This window comes from Micromesistius poutassou, assembly GCF_964030765.1.
Source record: "Micromesistius poutassou genome assembly, chromosome: 5".
Classification (NCBI taxonomy): Eukaryota; Metazoa; Chordata; class Actinopteri; order Gadiformes; family Gadidae; genus Micromesistius; species Micromesistius poutassou.
The window spans coordinates 6,501,498-6,525,168 of NC_140275.1; the positions used below are offsets into that span (position 1 = coordinate 6,501,498).

General features: G+C 44.1%; 1 protein-coding gene across 2 annotated transcripts; it reads right to left on the minus strand.

Annotated features, from left to right (window-relative positions):
* Positions 1-58: 58 nt before the first annotated feature.
* On the minus strand, positions 59-23,247 carry atp8b5a (ATPase phospholipid transporting 8B5a). 2 transcript variants are annotated; one of them, XM_084467798.1, is made up of 28 exons: positions 23,158-23,247; positions 18,879-18,956; positions 18,396-18,454; positions 18,165-18,278; positions 17,037-17,135; positions 16,430-16,491; positions 16,168-16,240; positions 15,903-15,973; positions 15,229-15,311; positions 14,629-14,787; positions 14,040-14,128; positions 13,148-13,344; positions 9,012-9,220; positions 8,211-8,254; positions 7,935-8,100; positions 7,398-7,586; positions 7,125-7,240; positions 6,717-6,881; positions 6,083-6,194; positions 5,329-5,434; positions 5,090-5,231; positions 4,381-4,564; positions 3,924-4,147; positions 3,753-3,836; positions 3,420-3,665; positions 2,828-2,966; positions 1,887-2,017; positions 59-1,217 (listed from the first exon to the last, which is right to left on the minus strand). In XM_084467798.1, exons 2-28 carry the CDS (start codon positions 18,919-18,921, stop codon positions 891-893), a joined length of 3,633 nt encoding a protein of 1,210 aa, XP_084323924.1. In that variant the 5' UTR covers positions 18,922-18,956; positions 23,158-23,247; the 3' UTR covers positions 59-890. The 2 variants fall into 2 exon arrangements, with proteins under 2 accessions (XP_084323924.1, XP_084323923.1); XM_084467797.1 differs by having other exon boundaries at positions 16,412-16,491.
* Positions 23,248-23,671: the final 424 nt, after the last annotated feature.

Consider the following 23,671-nt stretch of genomic DNA (forward strand, 5'->3'; position numbering starts at 1 on the left):
CTATAATAAATAGGTGCCCCCTACTGAAAATTAAATAAAATGATGCTTATGAGCCGGCGCTATGGTGGTGTGGCGCCCCCTGCTGGATGCATGTTGGGGAAACACCATTACATCTTTAAGTACTGCAGTCAGGATTAATGGAAATATACTGCTGTACATCCCCGATATGGACACAAAATCAGATGCAGTGGTCAGGATTGTATAAAAACAATGTATAGAAATGTATCGGACGGTATATAAAAACACAACGGTCGAAGACAGTGGCACCATAAGCTGCCAATACTGAGCAATATAGGCTACAATAATGGACTATAACATACAGTATTTGCTGAAGACAAAGAGAATAACTTGAGATTGTAGTATTGCATGGACACTATATTGCAAGCAGGATAAGGAGGATCAACTACACCTGATGGAAGTCTGTAAACATAACACATCATGTTCCTCCATCTATATAGGCCTTGCATTTCTTTCCTTAGGCCAGCATAACAAGAGACCAACAGATCACTATCACTGAGTCTCAGGTGTGATCAATGACATTATTTCCTTAGTTGAACACAAAGCAGTTCTTCCTGTGGGTTCCTCAGAACGCATCATGAGCACCATACCTTTCCCAGAGCCTCTTTGGCTGTAAGGCTGCAGTGTCTGAAGTGGGATCTAGGGGGGCTCAGGAGGTAGAGTGGGTCGGCTGGTAATCGGAAGGTTGCTGGTTCGATCCCCGGCTCCTCCGAGTGTCGAGGTGTCCCTGAGCAAGACACCTCACCCTGACTGCTCCTGATGAGCTGGCTGTCTCTCTGCATGCTTGACTCTGCTGTCATGTGGGAATGGTTGTAAGACGCTTTGGATGAAAGCGTCAGCAAATTCCCCTAAATGTAAGTGGGATCTGCCCTTCATAAGGCCTGCTCCTGTATGGTCCGGTACATCTGCAGTGAGGTCGCCTCCACGCCTAGGGCTTTAGTGTTTTGGGGGCCTTCCGTTGGGCTGTACCCGGCCGATCGCCCCATGGGGATAAAGCTGGAGGTGGACTTCATCGGTGTGAAGTGAGACGAATGAGACACAGCCGGGCGTCTCAGAAAGCGCCGTGATGTCACCAGCTCGCCATAGCCCTGGGCGTGAGAGAAGGCGTAGCCAGAGCGCCGCGAGCTCCCTCGGCGTATGCGAGTTCTCTTCGATGGGGGAGGGGGAGTCGCCTTCGCCTGCCGGGCCTTAAACATCACCTGGAGGTGTCACCAGAGGTCAACAAACCAATCAGAACACAGACACTACACACCACATCATTCACTTGAACGGTCACATCCAACCACAGTTAGCAAGCAAACTGTTCCCATCTAGGTTTCCATCTCATCCTGATCTAAGATATTCTCTTATCATAATCTTATCTTGTTTTGTTCGGGGGTGGATATGCCACAGCCATATACCGGGGGGTTGAGTATCATAATATTGATAGTATCATTATTACAGAATCTATGTTTTGTCTGTAGAATGTGTCTTCATCGACAGCAGCTGCAGCTGATTCTCAAAATTCTCACTACTGTCCTTCCATTGTTAAGATAATGAAAGATGAAGATGAAGATGATGAAACTACACTGTTAAGGCCTTTCCATACCAAGTCTGTAACAACTATATAGTATTAGTATTCAAATAAAACATGGGCTTTAGGGTAAGTAGGGTTCGGGTTTAGTACTACAGGCCCAATAGACCGTTTAGTTTTCAGGGCCAACAATACTTTATTGTAAGCATAACCAAACTGTTACATACATAATTTTAAGCATGACCTAATACGTACATTATAAACATTAATTTTAACTTATAAGCATTACCCCTAACATACATTACTCTAAGAATTAGCCCTAACATAGATTACTATAAGCAATAGCTCTACGTACCTTATGGTTAATGGTTGGCCAGAGTTGGATGGTAAGGAAGCGGTATGTGAGGACGGGGAGGACACACAGGATGGAGGTGAGGAGGATGGTTAGCCACACGTTGGGTTGGTTCAACGTGTTCCTGGCGGTTCCTTTAAACACACGATGTTGTCACGACAACCCATCCTTTATCTATTGCCACATCCTTTCTGACTTCAGACACACGTTTTTCTGGTAGAAAAAGGATCTTTCGCTGTGATATATTACACATTAAGGGTGTTGAAGGTAAGACTTAAGAGCTTATCTTTAAGCCTAATCCATTGGCTAATAGTGAGTGAAATGCTTTGTGAGAATATCTATAGTTTTGAGTTGACTCTCCCTGCCTCTGTATGAGACTATTTATATTTTAGACTGCTCCTGGGTAACTTCTGACCAATTAGGGCATCTGTTGATTACTTTGGGGAATCTATCTTGCCTGTCACTCACAGGGGCGAGCAACACACGCAACCCCAAAAACGTAGGTAGGAAGAGGATGTTTTGGTTGTGTCGTTTCAAAGGCTTGCTCTCTTCTGCTGTTTTCTGGTGCCCCTCCCTCTATTTTGATAGTACCTACAGCACCCGTAATCTGAAATCCCCCATACTGACTATTATGCTCTTTCTATAATATGAGGATAACTTATTAGCAATGGAGTGACACAAGAACGCGGGTCGAGAAGTTGATATCCATTTAACTCTGATTTACTAGGACCGTAACAATGTTACAAGTTCTACTTAACAGGTGCCGTAGAGCGCCCCCTAAGGCATGGGAATAACAATGCAACTATCCATCGCATACATAACATTTCCTCCCAACTTAACAAGGTTGTTAACATAACTACAGTCTCTTCAGTAATACCATTGGAACTGAAATAAGCAATAGCATTACTATGCATTAGAACTTGTTCATCTCTACTATCACTCACCGATGAAGGAGAAGGCAGAGGGGAAGAGGTGAAACAGGCCGTTGCTGTACATGGTGAACGTCAAACCAAAGTACAGCAGCAGACTGCCCACAACGAACAACGTGTTTACCGCTGTCCAGTAGGCCATCTCCAGACTCAACTAGAGGAGGGACAAAGGGTCAGAACATTGACAGAGACAAGAATTTAATTGAGAACATGCATTGTTCATGTTGGTCCACAAAAGTCTGGGAAAATGCACTGCCCAGAAATGAAGTGATAAATGATAATACGTAGTAAGTTAAGGTTGGCCTTGGTAATACAACCTTAAATAGGATAGAAGATAAGATGGTATTTTATCAACCCCTCACGTCAAATTCAGGAATAGGCCAACCATGAAAGTAGCAGGCAGGTTTGATAAATATATTTTATATAATATTATATAATAATCATAATTTATGAATATATATATATATATATAAATTAATATATATTAAATATGATGTATAGTAAGCCTGGATGAAGACGGTGTCCAGCAGGCAGGTATGAGGTATTTAATAAATAATATTTTATTTAATAATTCTAATTGATGAAAAATTATAGAATTGATAGCGACCTGTATGCAGACAGTGAAGAGCAGGCAGGTTTGCGTGACCACAGCGAAGGACTGGTAATCGCCCAGATCTTTGCCGTCCTGCCTCATGCTGTCCGACATGGCCGCGTAGGGGACGAAGAATAGGACCAGAGAGCTGAAGCCGCTATGCAGCGCACACTTGAAGAACGCCATCTTGCTGAAGTACAGGTTGAGCTGCCCCGGGACGTACAGCTGGGGGTGCCGAAAGCTCCATGCGTCGTTCACATCCTGGCCAGCATGGGGAGGCAAAGTCCAGCATATTGAACATAGAAACATTGATTTACATGGGGATTTCATATCTTTTCAGTCACATACCTGATCAAACAGACTCAAGCCCAGCACTGGTAGCGCTGTGTAGACCAAGTTATAGAGAGTGATGAACCACTCATCGTACACGGTCTGAGGAGAGAAGAAGCGAGTATAGTAGTGTTATAGTGGTACTATGGCATGACTGAATATCACGTATAGTTTATACTGTGGACTCACCTGGGCAGAGAAGCCGCAGAAGAAGGCGAACCAGAAGTGGACGAAGGTGAAGGTGAAGTTCTTGTAGAAGAAGTAGCGCAGGAACTTGCACATGCGCAGGTACGACCAGCGGCCGTGCACCAGCAGGAGGCGCTGCAGGAAGCGGAACTGGGCGAAGGAGTAGTCACTGGACGACACCGCCTGCATGCCCTCCTGACCGGAGATACCCACCCCGATGTGGGCCGCTGGGGGGGGGGGGAGCAGGAGGTGGGAGGGGGAGTGGAGGAGGTTGAGAGGAGGAGAGGAGGAGGTTGCGAGGTGGAGAGGAGGAGGTAGATAGGAGTGGGGAGGTGAGTTGGGGGTAGGTTGGGGAGGAAGAGGTGGGAGGTAAGGTGAGTTTTTCCCCAAAAATCTGCGTGTATAAGCAGGTATTTAAAACCTGGGCAAACCGGGGTACATTGAGCCCCGCCCCAGGTACCTTTGATCATGCTGACATCGTTGGCTCCATCCCCTATCGCCAGGGTAACGGCCTTCTTGTATTTCTTCACCAGCTCGACCACCTGAGCCTTCTGCAGCGGCGTGACGCGGCAGCAGATCACCGCCTGACACATGCACGCCGTCCACAGGAACTCTAGCTCCATGGCAGCCTCCAGTGCGTACGCCTGGGGTATTATGGGATGGACAGGGTTATAGCAGGACTATACAGGGTATATGGGATGGACAGGACTATAGACAGGACTATACAGGGGATTATGGGATGGACAGGACTAAACAGGGGATTATGGGATGGATTATAGACAGGACTATACAGGGTATTATGGGATGGATTACAGACAGGACTATACAGGGGATTATGGGATGGACAGGGTAATAGACAGGGTATTATGGAATGGACAGGGTTGTAAACAGGGCTATACGGGGTATAAAGGGATGGACAGGAATATATAGGGTATTATGGGATGGACACGGTTATAGACAGGACTATACAGGGTATTTTGGGATAGACAGAGATACTGCTACTGTGGAACTCTAAAAAGGGTATTATGGGATAGATACTGCTCCTGTGAAACAACAGGGTATTATGGGATGGATGCTGCTAATGTGGATCTAAACAGCCACAAGATTCATCAAGAATCGAGTCTTTCTACCAGTAACCACTGCCATCATCTCTACCCCTCTCCACGTACCAGACTGTTTCCGTTGATCACCAGGCCATACTCTCCGGACACCACCTCATCCTTTAGTACACTCCCCACTTCACCCAGAATCTTCTCTGGTAAAAAGACCACGCCTTCTGCCACATCTGGCTTCATAGTCATCCACGCACTCCTGTGTGAACAACAGAACAAAATAAGGAGACATTGGTCAGCTATTGAAAAATGGAAAGATATAAAGAAGTGTCTCATATCAAATCCCATCCTCTCACCTCAGTTGCTGTTTGACTTCTTCAGGTGTGTTTCCTGAGACGACGAACACCTCGTTCATCTCCTCCCGCAGCAGGTTGCAGGAGTAGCCAATGTTTTCTGCCGTCTCTGTCGCACACAGACAAACAGACTTGGGTCACAAAGCAATCAAATACAAGTAAACATCTCCACAGAGGGCCTGTGATGTAGTAGCATAGGGATGACTTTGATCTTTGATCTAGGTACAAAAAAAGGTTACAAACCCCTGTTTTATGGTTAACTGCTCTGTTAGTGGTGGGGGATGGAGGTTAGTAGGGTTAGTGTGAGTGGTGGGGGGGTAGGGTTAATGTAGAGAGTCTAGGGTCAGTGTAGAGAGTCTAGGGTCAGTGTAAAGAGTCTAGGGTTAGTGTAGAGTCTAGGGTTAGTGCAGAGAGTCTAAGGTTAGTGTAGAGAGTTGAGGGTTAGTATAGAGAGTCTAGGGTTAGTGCAGAGAGTCTAGGGTTAGTGTAAAAAGTCTAGGGTTAGTGCAGAATCTAGGGTTAGTGTAGATAGTCTAGGGTTAGTGTAGAGTCTAGGGTTAGTGCAGAGAGTCTAGGGTTAGTGTAGAGTCTAGGGTTAGTGCAGAGTCTAGGGTTAGTGTAGAGTCTAGGGTTAGTGTAGAGAGTCTAGGGTTAGTGCAGAGAGCCTAGGGTTAGTGTAGAGAGTCTAGGGTTAGTCGTGGGGGGTTAAGGTTAGTGCAGAGAGTCTAGGGTTAAGTGGATAATGTAGAAGTGTTACCTTGCTTGTCTCCTGTCAAAACCCACATCTTAATGTCGGCCTTTGACAGCAGCTCGATGGTCTGGGGCACGCCATCTTGAAGCTTGTCTTCAATCGCTGTCGCCCCGAGTAACTACTCAAAACATAGTGTTGGGTCTTTATTTAACATTATGGATATTCCTGCGTTCACATCTTGACCTAAACAAATTGATTAGCTGTGTAATACCTCAACATGTGAATTAATTGTATATGATCTGAACTAGAGAAACACGATACATAATAACATAATAATAATAATAATGATAATAGTCACGTGCTAGTTGAGTTAAGGACATTCATGTGGGCCGTGGGCATATAAAAAAAAAAAAAAACCCTCATCTGAACTTTAGTATCAAGTAAATGGTAAACGGACTGCATTTATACAGCACTTTTCCACCTTGACAATATTGCCAAACATTCACCCATTCACACACAGAAGGTGGTGTCCACCATTCAAGACCACAGCCAGTGCTCCAGGAGCAGTCAGGGTGAGGGGTCTTGCTTCGGGACACCTGCCGAGGAGCCGGGATCGAACCAGCAACCTTCCGATTACCAGCCGACCCGCTCTACCTCCTGCGCTACACGCCGGCAGGTGATTCCCTGTGTGATTGCTCACCAGAAGGTCCGTCTCCATCTCCTCAAAAAGCTGGTCCAGCTGGGCCTCTCTGTTCTCCAGTGCGGTGCTGGCCTCGTGGTGCTGCTGCTTCCAGCGGCTGAAGAACTCCTCGTCCACGTCCTTGTAGGCCAACGCCAGCGTCCGCAGACCGTCCCCAGCAAACTCCTACAGGTCAACAATACGCACAGGGACCCTTCAGAAAGCATCTGTGGAGCCAATGTCCATCTACCAATATCAATCTACCTAGAATTATAGTATCTACTTCACTATAACTCTCAATATATCAATATATCAATCAATCAATATCCATCTACCTTTATCAATCGACCTAGAATTATAGAATCTACTTAACTATAACTCTCAATATACTATAATTCTAGGTAGATTGAGCCTGCAGCCCAGGCTTACGTTGAGGTGCTCTGTGGTGACCTCCATCAGCTTTCTGCAGGAGGGGTGCAGTCTCTCAAAGATGACGGAGTCGGCTCCTTTACAATACAGAGACACCTTCCCTTCGGGACTACGGACTGAAGAAGATCGCAGGCACACACATACACACACACAGGCACACACACACACACATGCACGCACCAACACATCTTTTAAGCACTATTTCTTATGTTATCTTGTCGTTCAACACGTTACAGGTGAAAGCTGATAACAGCTGATTGATTGACACCTCACCGATGACAGACATCCTCTTGCGGACATTGTTGAAGTCCAGGATGGCGAGGAGCTCATAGCGTTGCTGCTTTCCCATCTCCACGATGCTGATGCTCTCCGGCGTCCGCGAGCGGAACACAAAACCAAAGCTCCTGGCGGCGGTGACCAGCGCCCCCTCGTCCGGGGACTGCGCCTGGTACGCCAGCTGGTCTGGAGGACCAACAATGTTACTTCCTGTGGCAGCCTGCATAACAGTTCAACTGCCCCTCTTCCTCATCCGGACCACAGTGTGCAGTTTGAATCATGCCAGCTATATTTCAAAGAATTGAAATAAAAATTATATACTATATATACTATACAAACTCAGCGGTTGAGAACTTCTCTGAGATGACCCCACCATTTTCAAACGCTGGCTGCGGCCCTGGTTAATGTTCTTTACAGTATGCAGGGTTAGAAATTAGTTCTTTATAGAGTTTGTGTGTTGTTGGATCTCTGGACATTAAACTCTCTTCGTTTTTGGCTTTGTTAACAAAGATGATCTTATTTTTTCAAACGTACCCTCGCTCTTCTCCTCAGCCATGACCGTGTGGCAGAGGGCCAGCAGCCTGAAGAAGCCCTGGACCTCCGGGACCCCCAGCTTCACCGCCTCCACCAGAGAGTGGTCGTGGAAGGAGAACTTGGGGTCGGCCAGGGGGTTGAAGGAGAAGTCCACCACATCAGTGTTCTGGGTGGGAGAGGCAGCAGAGGATCAAATGATGTCAATACATGAAAATACATAAACATCCCAAGAATTTTGTTTGAGCTCGTCAAGCCGTGTATGAGCAGGGAACTCACCTCGTTGACATCCAGCCTCTGTCCCAAGTAGTCAAACACATCCCCTGCAGACACATACCGGGGGGTGGATTGTGAGTAATGTTTCTTTGTTTTAAATGATACAACCTTCTTTAGTTTATTAATAGTCATTTATTAATTACTAGCTTTAGGTTGTTTTGCAATGATCACCACTGTAGCCAACATGTACATATATTGTCAATGAACTCCCAGTTCAGACCGTGAGAATCCCTTTAGGTTTGTGTGTCATGAACACTGAAGATGCTTGGTCAACGCTGCCAGTGTGTCCTCAGATGATCGCACAACATTAAACCCAATACTCTGCTGTCTAAATGTGTCGACAAACATTAATTTGTTATCATGCTGCCACAAGTGTAAATTCCAGTGCAAGACTACAATGGTACTGAGGGGGCTTCACCAGTAGAAGACTCGTTTTGAACTGGGGGGGGGGCCTTCAACCAGCAAAATACTCATAATGTACATACTGGGGGAGCTGTCACTAATAGAAACCTAGTACTGTACTGGGAGGCTGCCACCAGTTGAGGACTAGTTCTGTACTGGGGGGGCTTTCACCAGTAGAAGACTAGTTCTGTACTGGGGGGGCTTCCACCAGTAGAAGACTAGTTCTGTACTGGGGGGGCTTCCACCAGTAGAAGACTAGGACTGTACTGGGGGGCTTCCACCAGTAGAAGACTAGGACTGTACTGGGGGGGCTTCCACCAGTAGAAGACTAGGACTGTACTGGGGGGCTTCCACCAGTAGAAGACTAGTTCTGTACTGTTCTGTACTCAGCTGCTCTCTCACCGTAGGTCTTGCCGTTGATGGAGCACTTGTTGAAGGTCATGATGTTCTGGGTGAGGGTCCCGGTCTTGTCGCTGAAGATGTACTTGATCTGGCCCAGCTCCTCGTTCAGGGTGGTGGTCCGGGCCTCGGCCGGCGTGTCGCTGCGGGCGTCGTACATCTTCCTGTCCCAGTCGATGTAGAAGCTGTTCCCCAGCCGGATGATCTCCACACTGTGAGCAGATCACAGGACACATCAGCGCTCTATCCACCAAGAACACATCAGCGCTCTATCCACCAAGAACACATCAGCGCTCTATCCACCAAGAACACATCAGCACTCTATCCATGTTGATTTTATTTATTCTGTTTTGAGGAGTTCTTTGTATTTATTTGTATTTGTATTATATATATATATACAGTATATATATATATAATACAAATACATCTATAATAAGGCATCTATAATAAGATAATATAATAATAATAAAAACAATTATATATATATATATATATATATATAACTGTTTTTATTATTATTATATTATCTTATTATAGATGCCGGGATCAGAAGAATTCAGCCTGATTTGGACACACATTTTCGTCACAGTAATGATGACCGTCGGGACATGGGATCGGGCGGTTGTATCTCGTGTAGTGTGACACTGTCAACACAGCTTGCGATTTGGCATCCGGTACACCCTCAACACCACAACAAAAATCCTGGCATCTCAGAATTGTTAGCATTTTTCTGCTTCGTTTGACAACTCCTATGCACAGTCCTTGACATTGACCAATAGGATGACAGAGTGCTCTCTGGTGCACATATAAACATGGTGAAGTCTAACTGGGAATTTACACCGCAGGCGAGAGAGAGACGTGAGCGTATCAATTCACACCGCCGCCGTTTATTTCCCTATATTTTCAAGATTCATCAGATAATAGGCCTACACGTCATAACCGAGACGCTTCAGAAACACTTGAAAATAGAAGTGAAGCGTAAGTTAAGCTTTGGTCAGCCGTGAGACGGGTGTAGAACGCTGCCGGTGTAAGTCAGTGCACTAGTTTGAATGAATTCTATCTCTAGCTGAAGTCGGACGTCTGATGGCCGACTAAAAAACGTGTCTAAAACGGCTCTGGTGTAAATTGGCCTAAGAGGGATGCTGTCAAATAGAACAATGAAACCGAGGTACGGCTTGTCAAGCAGTGGCTAATAACACATAAATGACTTCCAACTCTCTTTGAAGGACAGACAGCAAACGCTGACCTCTTCCTGAGACCTGGGAATGGTTCCACAATCGATTTTTCTTCCTTGTTTTACCTACCGACAGAATCGTCCTGATGATGTCAATAACTATTACCGGAAATTGGACTTTGCTGCTACTACGAGCATTGCGTCATATCAGGTGGAATGGCCCTCAATAATGTATTAAAGGGGTAGTTCAGGATCTTGAACATCGGGTCTCATTTCCAAGTGAGCCAGTGTGTTATTTATCATTGGAAACCGTTTTCAACACTTTTTATTCAGTCCTTCTAGTTGCAGAAATCGTTGGTGCTAGGCTAGGGCAACTCGAGGGGAACTGCTAGCCTGCCAATAAAAACAGTTTTACCCACTCCAAAGTACACCCAATGCAAACCCGACTATCAATGTAAATATCTGTGTTGATAGAATAATATTAGAAATAAAACTATCCTTGTATCGCAATGATCACATTACATTTTGGGGGACTACTTTCTCTGCAGCGGCGGAATTTGACTTTGCTCCGGTGTAGCAACCAATTCACTACAGCAGATGGTAAACAGAGAAGCACACTCCAGGTAATATCAGTCCGCCGCTGCCGTAGCTTGCTTCCAACTACAGGGATTATAAACTAAATGCAATGCGATGCAAGGGTAAGTTTATTTCTAACACTATTCTATCAACACAGACATTTACATCGATAGTCGGGCATTATAATTGGTTTGCCTTGGGAGTGGGTAAAACTGTTTAATGGCAGGCTAGCAGTTCCCCTCGACTTGCGCTAGATATGATAGATTATTGCGTTTTTCTATAATCTATCATATCACTGTGTGGGGAATTGGCATATTGGCGCCCCCTCCGGCTGCAGGTGCCCCTGCTTGCTGAGAAGGTGCCATCACAGAAGCTGTGTGAGAAGAGGAAAGGGGAGGGGGGCGCAGGGGACAGTTCACCTCTGCGTCTCCCAAATGGAACGGACAAGGGAGGGAACAGGGGATCCACTGTTAGCGCAGATTGAAATCCTTATTGAAGCCTGCAGGGTTATGTGATAAACATACGGAGGAACGCCATCGCTGAGCTGCCCTGCCCTGACATTGCATGAGACGTTGAACTTGCCGCCCACCACCATCACCCAAAATTTGATGTCAACAGACCAAAAATAGTCTGAAAGCCTACAGGAACTATAGATAGTTAATATGACAATCACATTATTCAAAATAGACTTGGAGCAATGATTTACAAACTATTTTTTGGGAGCATATATATAACTGTATGCTGTTGCCGGTATGGGCTCATTGGAAACACAACCTCTTTAAGTTCACATTAAGGGCACTTCACAGTATCATTAAATAAAGTATGATTTTTTGTGAAATTGCACCGTGTTATTATATCCTTTTCTGGATGTAGTAGTTTAAAACGATCCTCAGGGGAACCCTCCATCCATTACTTTATTTACATAATTTTGGAGAAAAAATGTAAACGGGGAAATGGGTGTTCTGCCATAAAGAGTTTTAAAACATTCAGGTTCTCTGTCTTTCACTACATCACATCCTTTCTAGAAGCCAACCGCTTCATATAAATGTCCTGCATGTGGGCGTAGCTATCAAAGAGTGGGGTGGCGTCTCTGACGTGTGCCTGAGGTGTTTCAGAATAAGTTCCTTTACAGCAAAACGTAAATGTCAAACGATGACATCACTTTTCCACTCATTCCCGGTGGTAGAGAGAGGACTAAAGCCATGCTTTGGAAATGAGAAAAAGTGGCTTTTGGATTCTGCCAGGAGGAGTGTTATGGGTTTGCCATGTGTGCTCACTGGAAGCACGGCCAAGACATGCACGGTGGATGGGCTGTCAGGGGTCAGGCTCCACATTGACACGCATAGGGTACATACAGCGTTACATATTGGGATGGCTTCCCGTTGATTGATTGATTGATTGATTGATTGGACTTTAATAATCCCCAAGGGGGAAATGCTTTTGCCACCAACAACATACAACAACATACATCAACAGGACAGTAAATACAGGGCAATGTACAGCATACACTACAGCAACAAATAATAGGTGTGCACCACATAGACACTGAAAGGACACAATAATCACAGCAATACCAACAGAATAAATCCCCACATCAAATATAGTCAACAGCTCTTATTAAAGAGACTGATCGCTGTGGGAACAAAGGACCTCCTGTGACCAGCTGTGGACTGAGGATCTCTCTTCTGGGAGACCCCTCAACCTTTCTTCCCTCTGGGTTGGGGGAATTTTTCCTTTAGGTCCGTAATAGGGCTGTGTGTGTTAGCTGTACACAGGGACAGCCTGGGCATCTTGCTTTTGGGCAAATGCCAGAAGGGCCGGGCCAAAGAAATTAAAATAGAATAACATTTGAACAAGAAAATGGAGTTGGAGTTTCATGGAGCCACTTTTGTGTGCGTGTGTGTGTTTTGGAACAATGACTTGTGCGCTCTTAGATGTATCTTTCCTGTTTTCACACGCTGCTTCCATGTTGTTTTTTCATTTTGGTTGGGCAGGGTTCTGCTGCTTGTATCTAGTGGATGTATTGGCTGTGCTCTGAGCAGAGTTTAGAGCGGCATTACTGGAAAGGCTTTCTGCATAGCGGTCTGATTATAAGTTAAATGCCTGTACGGACAATCAGGACAGCATGCCAGAACAATGATTACAATAATAATAACTTAACACATCATTGAAAAAGCTATGTAAAAAGCATGTGGCCCAAAATAAATAATAAGTAATCGTATAAAAGTGGAATTGGGCCAGTCAATCCGTTTAATGTGAGGGCTGCATAATTGTCCCAGTCCGTCACTGGTTGTATACTGGGCTGGTACATTTTGGGCTTGGGAAACCAGGGACACAGTGCACAGGGACCCACAGTGAGGATAATGAGCTTTGAGCCGTTCTTACTGACCTGACGTAGAGGGAGATGGGCACCACCGTGTTCAGGATGATGACGTACGACCAGAAGGTGAGGAAGGCTGAGAAGGAGGCGCCCCCGGAGTCGTCCTCTCTGGGCAGGAAGATGTTGAACTGGTATCCTTTGTTGATCTCCCACAGATAGTTCCCCACTGCCAAGATGGCACACATGAGGGCCAGGACGCCAAAGATCTGGAGACATGGGAACCCAGTCAGGGTCTAAAGGTATAGAGCTGTATGTCTAGACCTTTACACAGTGCAGTGTAAGTCTAGACCTTTACACTGTCTAGTGTATGTCTATATGTCTATAGAGCTGTATGTCTAGACCTTTACACAGTCTAGTGTATGTCGAGACCTTTACACACTCTAGTTTGGGATTGACTCCTTTACTCTAGTTTGGGATTGACTCCTTTACTCTAGTGTGGATTGACTCCTTTACTCTAGTGTGGATTGACTCCTTTACTCTAGTGTGGATTGACTCCTTTACTCTAGTGTGGATTGACTCCTTTACTCTAGTGTGGATTGACTCCTTTACTCTAGTGTGGATTGACTCCTTTACTCTAGTGTGGATTGACTCCTTTACTCTAGTGTGGATTGACTCCTTTACTCTAGTGTGGGTTAACTCCTTTACTCTAGTGTGGATTGACTCCTTTACAGTCTAGTGTGGATTGACTCCTTTACAGTCTAGTGGGGATTGACTCCTTTACTCTAGTGTGGGTTAACTCCTTTACAGTCTAGTGGGGATTGACTCCTTTACTCGATCTAATGGCTCAGGGGGCTCGACTCCGCATTAACTTTAATCTAATGTGTGTCAATAAACCTATATATTTATATATAATATAGAGCTATGTTATATATAAATATCATATCATAACCAAACGGCTCACACAGAGAACGAGGACATTCATCAGGCGGTCGATACTGGTCCTCTTAAAGATGTTCTTCCCACAGTTCTGCATCAGCTTGGTGTCTGGACCTGAAAGAGGAGAGCAGGGAAGAAGAGGAGGAGGAAGGGAAACCTGTTTTCTCATCAGAACCGCTTCTCCGGTTGAAACCTGTGGTTTGGGTCCTTTTAAATGACAAACAAGCTGCTATCAGCAGTTTTAGCTCACCCTGCCTCGTTTGATTAGATTGTGTTTTGTTTGAGCATCATAGTTCTCTTTCATTTGGATCAATAGCACTGGCCAGTTTTCATATAAATGCATGAGAACCATGAGACTCAATCAATAATAATAATAATCAATCATTTGAATGGGTTGGTTGACGTAAGTTGGTTGAGGAAAAAATTATGATAACGTGATCTTGGTATTATATTGAACTATTATATAGATGCAAAATATGTGCATTCGTTGTTAATCATGAAATCAAGGAACCAATTCATTTAAACCCATTATTTTAATATTTCCGCTGCTAAATAGGATAAATAGAACATGCATAGTTCCAGCCGTTCTATCCTCCAGCACCCAGAGCAGGTACCTCCGAACAGCACCAGGCCGTAGCACCAGTGGGTGTTCCGCAGGGTGCAGCCCCGCAGCAGCACCTTCCCGTTGTCCAGGGAGAACTTGTGGTCACCGAACAGCAGCGTACCGGTGAAGTGGTCCAACCGGTTGTTGGGGGACTCGCAACACACCTCCCCTTTAAGAGAGAGAGAGAGAGAGCGAAGACGGGAGAGGGAGACAGAACAAGAGAGAGAGAGAGAGCAAGAGAGAGTAAAAGACGTGAGAGAAAGAGAGCGCAAGAGAAAGAGAGAGAGAGAGAGCGGCAACACAATAACAATAACACCATATTTGGGATGCATCTCCCTGTGTAGGTCACTTGACGTAATGGTACGTTTTGTAGCAGTACTATGAAACCAGTGAAACACAGCGAGTGCTGATGTGTGTGTTGATGTGTGTGTGTGTGTGTGTGTGTGTGTGTGTGTGTGTGTGTGTGTGTGTGTGTGTGTGTGTGTGTGTGTGTGTGTGCGTGTGTGTGTTTGTGTGTGCATATGTGCGTGAGTGCTTGCGTGCATGGGTAGATGTGTGTGTGTGTGTGTGTGTGTGTGTGTGTTTGTGTGTGCGTATGTGCGTGTGTTACCATTGAAGCCAGCCAGCCTGCTGATGTCATCGCCCAGGGCGCCAGTCACTGTCAGAGCCTGTCTCACCTTCAGGTTGGTCTCCCTGGGAGAGGAGGAAACATCCCAAATATAGAACTAGAACTAGATAGAACTGCCAATAAAGTCCTTACAACTAGCTAATAATTCACTCTTAACCTCAGTGTGACAAAGTCACATCCAACACTGAACAGAAAACTAAACACCAAAGAGAAAACAGACACAAACTACATTAAACACAGAAGAGAAAACAGACACAAACTACATTAAACCATTAAACACCGAAGAGAAAACAGACACAAACTACATTAAACACCAAAGAGAAAACAGACACAAACTACATTAAACACAGAAGAGAAAACAGACACAAACTACATTAAACCATTAAACACCGAAGAGAAAACAGACACAAACTACATTAAACACCAAAGAGAAAACAGACACAAACTACATTAAACCATTAAACACCGAAGAGAAAACAGACACAAACTACATTAAACCATTAAACACAGAAGAGAAAACAGACACAAACTACATTAAACCATTAAACACAGAAGAGAAAACAGACACAAACTACATTAAACACCAAAGAGAAAACAGACACAAACTACATTAAACCGTGAACAGAAAGCAGCCACTATAGACCCTAGACACTAACCCGTCCAGCTCGGCGGTCTCGATGTAGACCAGGTTGAGAGGTTCACTGCTGGAGAGCAGGAGAAGATCAGCCTGAAAGGACAACAACCAGCCGCTCACGTTACCACAGCATCCTAACTTCACTCATGAAATAACTTCACTTCATACTTAATAACTAACGTAACAATAACTCGGAAATATCAAAAAATGAACAAGCCTGACTGACTCCTAATCAGAAGTTTTAATATCTATAATATTATAATAAATGTAAATATGCATCCACTCACCGTGATGAACTGGTTGCTCTCCAGCTTGATGATATCGCCCACCTTGACGTCCATCCATCGCTCGCTGCATAACCTGGAGAACAAGGAGACAAGGAGACCAAAAAGAGTCAAGGAGACTTAGTTTATCTAGGACATATTGGACATGGGTTTAGTGGGGTGGGACATAAAGCAGAAGCCATGCATGTTATGCTAGTTTGTTTATACACGCGCATGCACGCACACACGCTCGCACACACACACACACATGAATGAGTGAACTGACTTTCCATCGATGAGCACTTGGACTTTACGGTTGTTGACTCGGTTGTCACTGCGGTGGCGATTCTAGAACACCAACATATATTGTACGTTAATGCTACAAATTATATAAATAACAACATTAATACTACACATTATATACATAACAACATTAATACTACACATCATATACAATTAATAATTGACATAATAAACAAAACATCATTAATACTACACATTATATACACAACAACATTAATACTACACATTATATAAATCATTTACATTAATACTAGGGTAAGGGTTAGGGTTAACCCTACATTATATACATTATGTAGACATTATATTCATAAGGGCTAGCTAGACATTCAATACATTACATACACAAACATTTTACACATAATATCCACATACATACTAAAAGTACACTTTAGTATGTGTATATATACTTAAAGTACATACTAAATGTTTGTGTAGGTCCAAGGCCGGCAAAAGGGACGTGTACATGCACATTGAGCATACGTGCTAACACAGAAGTGTAACTTGGCCTTTAGGATAGACTACATATACATACTTCATATTATATACACATACTACACACTGTATTGAATACATAACAAGCGTGTTCTTACGATGTCATCCGTGGCATCTTTAGCTGCGGTGACAGCAAGCACCAGGACCAGAGGCACGACCGTGGTGAACCAGGAGAGGGAGGAGATCTGGGGGATCACCTACATACACACACACACACACACACACACACACACACACACACACAACAAACTACATGACTGTAGAGAACCAGGAGAGGGTTCTCTATGGTCACACACAGTAAAGTCAACTGTCCATATTTGGCACATTGGGGTGGGGCTTGAATGGCTGCCTCGCAACAATATATGGCCAAAACTCATTAATATGCAATCCTTATTAACTTTATATTGAGCTAGAATTGTCAACCAGGACCTGTGTGTGTGTGTGTGTGTGTGTGTGTGTGTGTGTGTGTGTGTGTGTGTGTGTGTGTGTGTGTGTGTGTGTGTGTGTGTGTGTGTGCCTGTGCGTGTGCGTGTGCGTGTGTCTGTTAGACCTTGGTGTTTTTAGTATCGGCTCTAATTGCTTGGAACCTCAGACTGATTAACTGACCCTGCTCTACACTTCCTGCTTCACCCGCTGCCCGCTACACATACAAAAACACTTTTCTAGCAAGCTTCCTTAAATTCCTCAGACTTCCTTAAACCCGGGGTGTGTACACATCCATTGCACATCCAGTTTTTGACAAAGTTTGCTTTGCCTTGTTGAGGAGAACTGATTGAGATGACAACAACATCAAAATAATATTGTGTATTAGTATATGCTCCTAAGATGGAGCAATTTGTTTGGTCTGCTATATCAGGATATTGGGCAATATCCCATGATTGAGATCTCAAACTCGGGACATTGTTTTCATCGCAAGACGTAGTATATACTAAAACAATTATTCCCCTCAGGCTCCGTGAATAGTGGGGAATAGCCCCCTCCACCTTCTGTCTCGGGGGCTATTCCCCACTATTCACTTCGCCTTCGGTGAATAATTGTTAGTTATGACACAAATAATGAATGTATGACCCTAATCTTCCTCTGAATAGAGCAAAGGAGCCACGTGTCTGCAACTCTGCAGTGTTAGTGTAATTGACTCCCAGACAGAGGAAGGAGATACACGACTGTGGTATCTCCGGTACATCAGCGGTGATGATGTGGTGCGAGTGTGTGTGTGGGGGCGGTACCTGAAGCAGCAGAAGGAACAGGAAGTAGACGTTAGCGATCCTTTGGAACTGCTCAAAGAGGTTGAGTGGCAGGAAGGTGAAGAAGTTGTACTTGGAGGTCTTAATGCCATTGGTCTGAGGGCCAGGGAGCAACCATGTTAACACCACTCCACTTGTAACAGTAACACTAACAACAACTAACAACACACTAACAGTAGTGCTACACAATGATGCAACCACACTGATGCTCACCGCATACTTGAAGGACAGGTTGTACTCTCGGTCATTAGCACGAAGTTTTCTCTCAAACTCTGGTTGGTCAAAACACAGAGGTCAGAGGTCAACACAAAGCCATCCATGAGACAAGTGGTTATGTTTAAAGGAGAAGTTTGCAGATTTAACACTATCGTTGGGGTATGCAAAGTGTCTTAAAATACTGCAGCTTAACTTTCAACAATCACAAAGATTTCCGTTTGGTTAGGCTACACCGCTGGCCAGAGATACAAACTGACACCCAGTTTCGCAACATTCATTCAATGCTGCAAATGCAAGTTCTTTCATCAGTGGAACATATGCTCTCTCTTCCTGGTTTGTTACCTCTGTCTGTGATTGGACTTTGATTAAAGAATTTGGACAATTGCCTTCTGCCTCTGAATTCATACGTTATGGTTGTGTGATTTCTGAGTAGTTAGACTTTAACACTCACATTACACATCAAACAGACTAATTCCTTACCTGTCTCTCTGTTCCTCATCCAGGTGAGTCCGAAGAACGACATCTTGACCTCTGGCCTCACTCACCGCTCGATCATATCTGTGAAATATTGTATTTTATATCTAGTTGCCTCTCTGTCCATCCATCCCCCTCTCTCTCTCTCTCTCTCTCTCTCTCTCTCTCTCTCTCTCTCTCTCTCTCTCCCTCTCTCTCTCTCTTCTCTCGCATCTACAGTGCAAGGAGGAAGGAATGCCATCAATGAAAGAAATGAAACCGTCCTGATGCAAAAACACTCATAGTATAGCAGTATTATATATACAAAGTCAATTGCACTGCAGCGTGTTGGAGAACAGCTGGAGAACAGCTGGAGAACTGCACCCTAAAGCTGTGATACAAACAGTGACCGAGTATGTTGCTGCAGTGACCTATGATGGCTTTTTCCATAATAAAACCAAGCTTGCACCTCTCCCTTCACTCAGGCTCATATTCTGTTCAGCATAATTTCCTGCCTGCGCTAACACCTTCCCATCGGACACACATAATCCTAACACCACTCCCTAACCCTAACTGGAACTAGCCTCCACACTAGACCACTGTCTAACCCCCACTCCCTAACCCCACCTTCCAATTCACCTTCCAGGAACACAGCAGTAAAGTAAATCCTTAAAATCATCATACACTTCAATATTAAACCATTATGTGACAGCAGGGCAGAAAACGTAACAGTGCACTTGAATGTTTTTCTGTATTGTTTTGATTAATGTGTAGTACCCTAAGTGCATATTGCACAATGGTCTGTGTGTGTGTGTGTGTGTGTGTGTGTGTGTGTGTGTGTGTGTGTGTGTGTGTGTGTGTGTGCGTGTGACCTGTACGCAACAAGCCACCCATTCCTTCAGAATGCTCCAGAGCGGCAGCATTCCCCGTATTGTGCATATCTTATCACACCTTCTATTGTTAGCCTCTACCAAATGTAGGCCTGCATTCAACCTTTCACTCTACGTTGGGGTTAGTTATTCTAGGTTGGTATTAGAAACTCTATGTTGGTGAATTCAACCTTTCACTCTACGTTGGGGTTAGTTATTCTAGGTTGGTATTAGAAACCCTATGTTGGTGAAAGCTACTCTATGTTGGGGTTTGTTGCTCTATCTTTGGGTAAGTTACACTGTGTTGGGGTTAGTCACTCTAGGGTTACGTCAATTACCCTTGGTTGTGGTTAATTACTCTATGTTTGGGTTTATTACGCTATGTTGGATTAGTAACTATGTTTGGGTTAGTTACTCTATGTTGGAGTTAGTTCATGTCATGTTTTTTGTTAGTAACTCTATGTTACTCTTTTCGCGAGTTTTCGAGAGAGAACAATTAGAATTTGCTCAGCGAGTAGTGATGGGTCGTTTGTGACCGAATCAGTTAGAATGAACGAGAACAAGAACAAACCGACCTGATTCCACATTTCAGTTCTCTCTTGTTCTTCTCGTTCGTATCGTTCGTTCTCCGAGACTCGACTCCCAGACCCACCAACTAGTCGCTGAGTTGCTGTCCGTTCACTGACTGTTTTAAGTGGTAAAGACTCGAGGACTGAGACGTCACAAGAGCCAGCCGGGCAACAACATCCCGATTCCGACCATGAAGCGCACCTCAGCTGAATGGAACTTAGTTAATGTTGTGTTGATTGATGACCGTTTGCACCATTGCACGATCGTGATTTGTTTGAGAATAACAACGAGGGAGGAGCTGAGTCTGACCGACTCAGCTGAGAACCGTGCATTCCATGATTCACCGCTACCGGAAACGCGACTGAATGAACAAACGATTCTGAACGATTCTGAACGATTCTTCTTGGCGAACTGACCGACGCAAACTGAATCAAGAAAACAAATCAGAAAATCCATCACTATCAGCGAGTCACTCTGGGAACGAGCAATATACTCACTCCCCGATTCCCCTGGACATTAACCAATCACATCGGTGTATCTGATATAGGCGGGCCAAAAGCGTTGCTGTTTTACTGACCGGATACGGCAAGAGTCTTATCTATTGATTAGCTCCGCTGGTCTGGATACGTCACCCCTTGTATTCTTCTGATTGGTCGTAGTTTTATCCAATTTCGTGCAGTGATATTTATGCAGTGATGCATGGTGCCGCCCCTCGAGTTGGGCCATTTTCATTACTCGTTGTCAGACCCTACAGCTTTCTAGATGTGGGGTTGGATTTCCAGGCTACCATGTTGGGATTAATTACTCTATGTTGGATTAGTAACTCTAGTTTGGGTAAATTACACTATGTTGGTTACTCTATATTTGGGTTGAAGAGTAACCAACCCAAACATAGAGTAACCAACCCCAACACAGAGTCATTAACCCCAACATATAGTAATACTCTATGTTGGGGTTAATGACTCTGTGTTGGGGTTGGTTACTCTATGTTGGGGTTGGTTACTCTATGTTGGTGTAAGAAATGATAAACTGGGTTTGGTTACTCTATGTCTGTATGAGATAGGGGTCGGCTATTTCACTTCTGTGTTATGCGTGGGAATGAGGAACTTGAGTTTCAACATCTTTGGATTATGCAACCTAACTCCAACATGTAAAATACGTTTTTTGTTTAAAATAAAGATGGAATATGGAATGGAAGATGGATAAAATGGAATATGAGATTTGTAGCTGCATTGAAGATTTTTTTTCAACAGGAATAAGGAACCAAATTAATATTAAATAAAGAAATCAATGGCAAGGAAGGTAACTGATACATCTTTTTTTTCTAGACACAAAGTATTGTGTCAAGATTCAAGATTCATATGTCTGAGATGAGATTTCAAAGTTAAGACAAAGTATTTTACTTTGAAATAAGAGTTGGTGAGGGTTGGTGACACTGTGACACTGAAATGACACTGACACTGAAAGCTTTGCACGTGTTCTCAAGACCCTTTGGAGTGACGTGGGAAGTTGTCAGGATGGACATGGAAAATCAGGCAGTCATTTTCTCCATTGTCCCTACATACAACAGACCATGCCAGCCCCCAACACTCTAGCGCTCCGGAACAATCAAACGCTGAATTATTCACCTGATCTCTCGGGTCACAGAGCCAGAGTCAGTGGTCTCCTCTGCTCTGTTGACCAGATAACACCCTGACATTATTATAAGGGTAACCCTAACCCTGACATTAGGGTTGAACTTTTATGCTGGCTGTTCCACACATAAGCCACTCCGACCCGACCCTCTCACCTCCTAAAGCTCTAGCCCTCCTCATCCTGTCACCCTAACCCTGGTCCTAACCCCATATGCGCTAAGACACCAACCATCAGGGCTTTATTCTCTCACCCTAACCCTGGTCCTAACCCCATACCCTCTTCCTACTTTCCTAATCTACGTCTATATTCTAACCTTCTAATCCCCTAGCCCTTAACTGCTCCCTTCTAACATCCTAGTCCTAATCCCTCAACCCAATAGCCATGAGCCTAACCCCCTACCTCACCATAATAACTATTTAACCTCCTACCTCACCATAATAGCTATTTAACCCCCTACCTCACCATAATAACTATTTAACCCCCTACCTCACCATAATAACTATTTACCCCCCTACCTCACCATAATAACTATTTAACCCCCTACCTTACCATAGTAACTATTTACCCCCTACCACACCATAATAACTATTTAACCCCCTACCTCACCATAATAACTATATAACTAACATTTGAACAGTTTATGAAATATCATGATGATTAAACATCAGTCCACATCTGGGCAACAGTGTTCCTTTATGTGGTACGATACAACCTCTAGTCTATTGTTTGGTGTGATTATTTGAAATATTTGTTAAGCATGAGTTGCTGTGTTGAAAATGTATTGCTCATACGTAAGGCGTAGATTGGAACTAACTCTTTAAAGTGGTCTGTGAGCGTTTATCGGTATTTCTCCGTATTCCATGAATCATCACTCGATGACGTGCCTTTACTGACTATTGATGACGTTGTCTCGATTGGTCAATCGTAATACATGGAATTTAAATTCATAGTGAATTCATAGTGTGACTCATTGAAACCAGACGTGCCGTCATGCAACTCGGTCGCTTCTGTAAAGTTGTGTTTTCACTAACAGTTTAACAGTTCTCAGACTTTCTAAGATGTACAATGAAAGTGAGGAGTAGAAAGCTTCCTGTCTCAGCGCCTTCCTCATGTTCCGCTACAATGTGATTAATACACCCGATCAGTCCCTTCTCCATCCTCACCCAGTGTCTACAACCTCTGTCTATATCACCCTCCACACCCGACCCGAGGTCAAGAGACAATGCGCTTACCGTTAAGCCCAGCGGTGCAGAAGAAGGATCAGAGAGTCGCGTCTTGGTGAAACTTTTAATATTGGTGCTGTTTTTGTTCAGCCACACTCCTCCTCCTTCCTCAGTCGACCACCCCCTTTCCTTCCTTCCGCCCTCCCTCCCTCCTCTATGTACCTCTATGACTATGTACCGCTAAAAAAAACAGTCTAGATAGTTTAAATTCCAGTTATTTAATCCATAAAACACATTTGGAGGAATTGCTATGACGGAAAACAGACAGGTTAACTTCAGGATAGTAGCGACTCTCTGAATCAGTGCAGAAGACAGATGGATGCACGTTGTTTTTGTTCTCAGGTACTGTCCAGATAGGTGAGAGTACAGCAGTCCATTTTTCCGTGCCTTCGTTTTTACTTGTGGGCTACTTGAGGTTTATGATCGGTTTGTTTATTGACTGAATAATATAAATAAAGTCAGCTACTGCAGAAATGCACGAAATTATTACGATTAGGATGATGAACATTGCATTATGAGCAGT

Coding starts and splice junctions, on each gene's coding strand:
- atp8b5a (XM_084467797.1), bottom strand. CDS start 18,921: ATGTCGTTCTTCGGACTCACCTGGATGAGGAACAGAGAGACAG. Junction 18,455..18,878: donor GATGAGGAACAGAGAGACAG/GTAAGGAATTAG, acceptor TTGACCAACCAG/AGTTTGAGAGAAAACTTCGT. Junction 18,279..18,395: donor ACCTGTCCTTCAAGTATGCG/GTGAGCATCAGT, acceptor CCTGGCCCTCAG/ACCAATGGCATTAAGACCTC.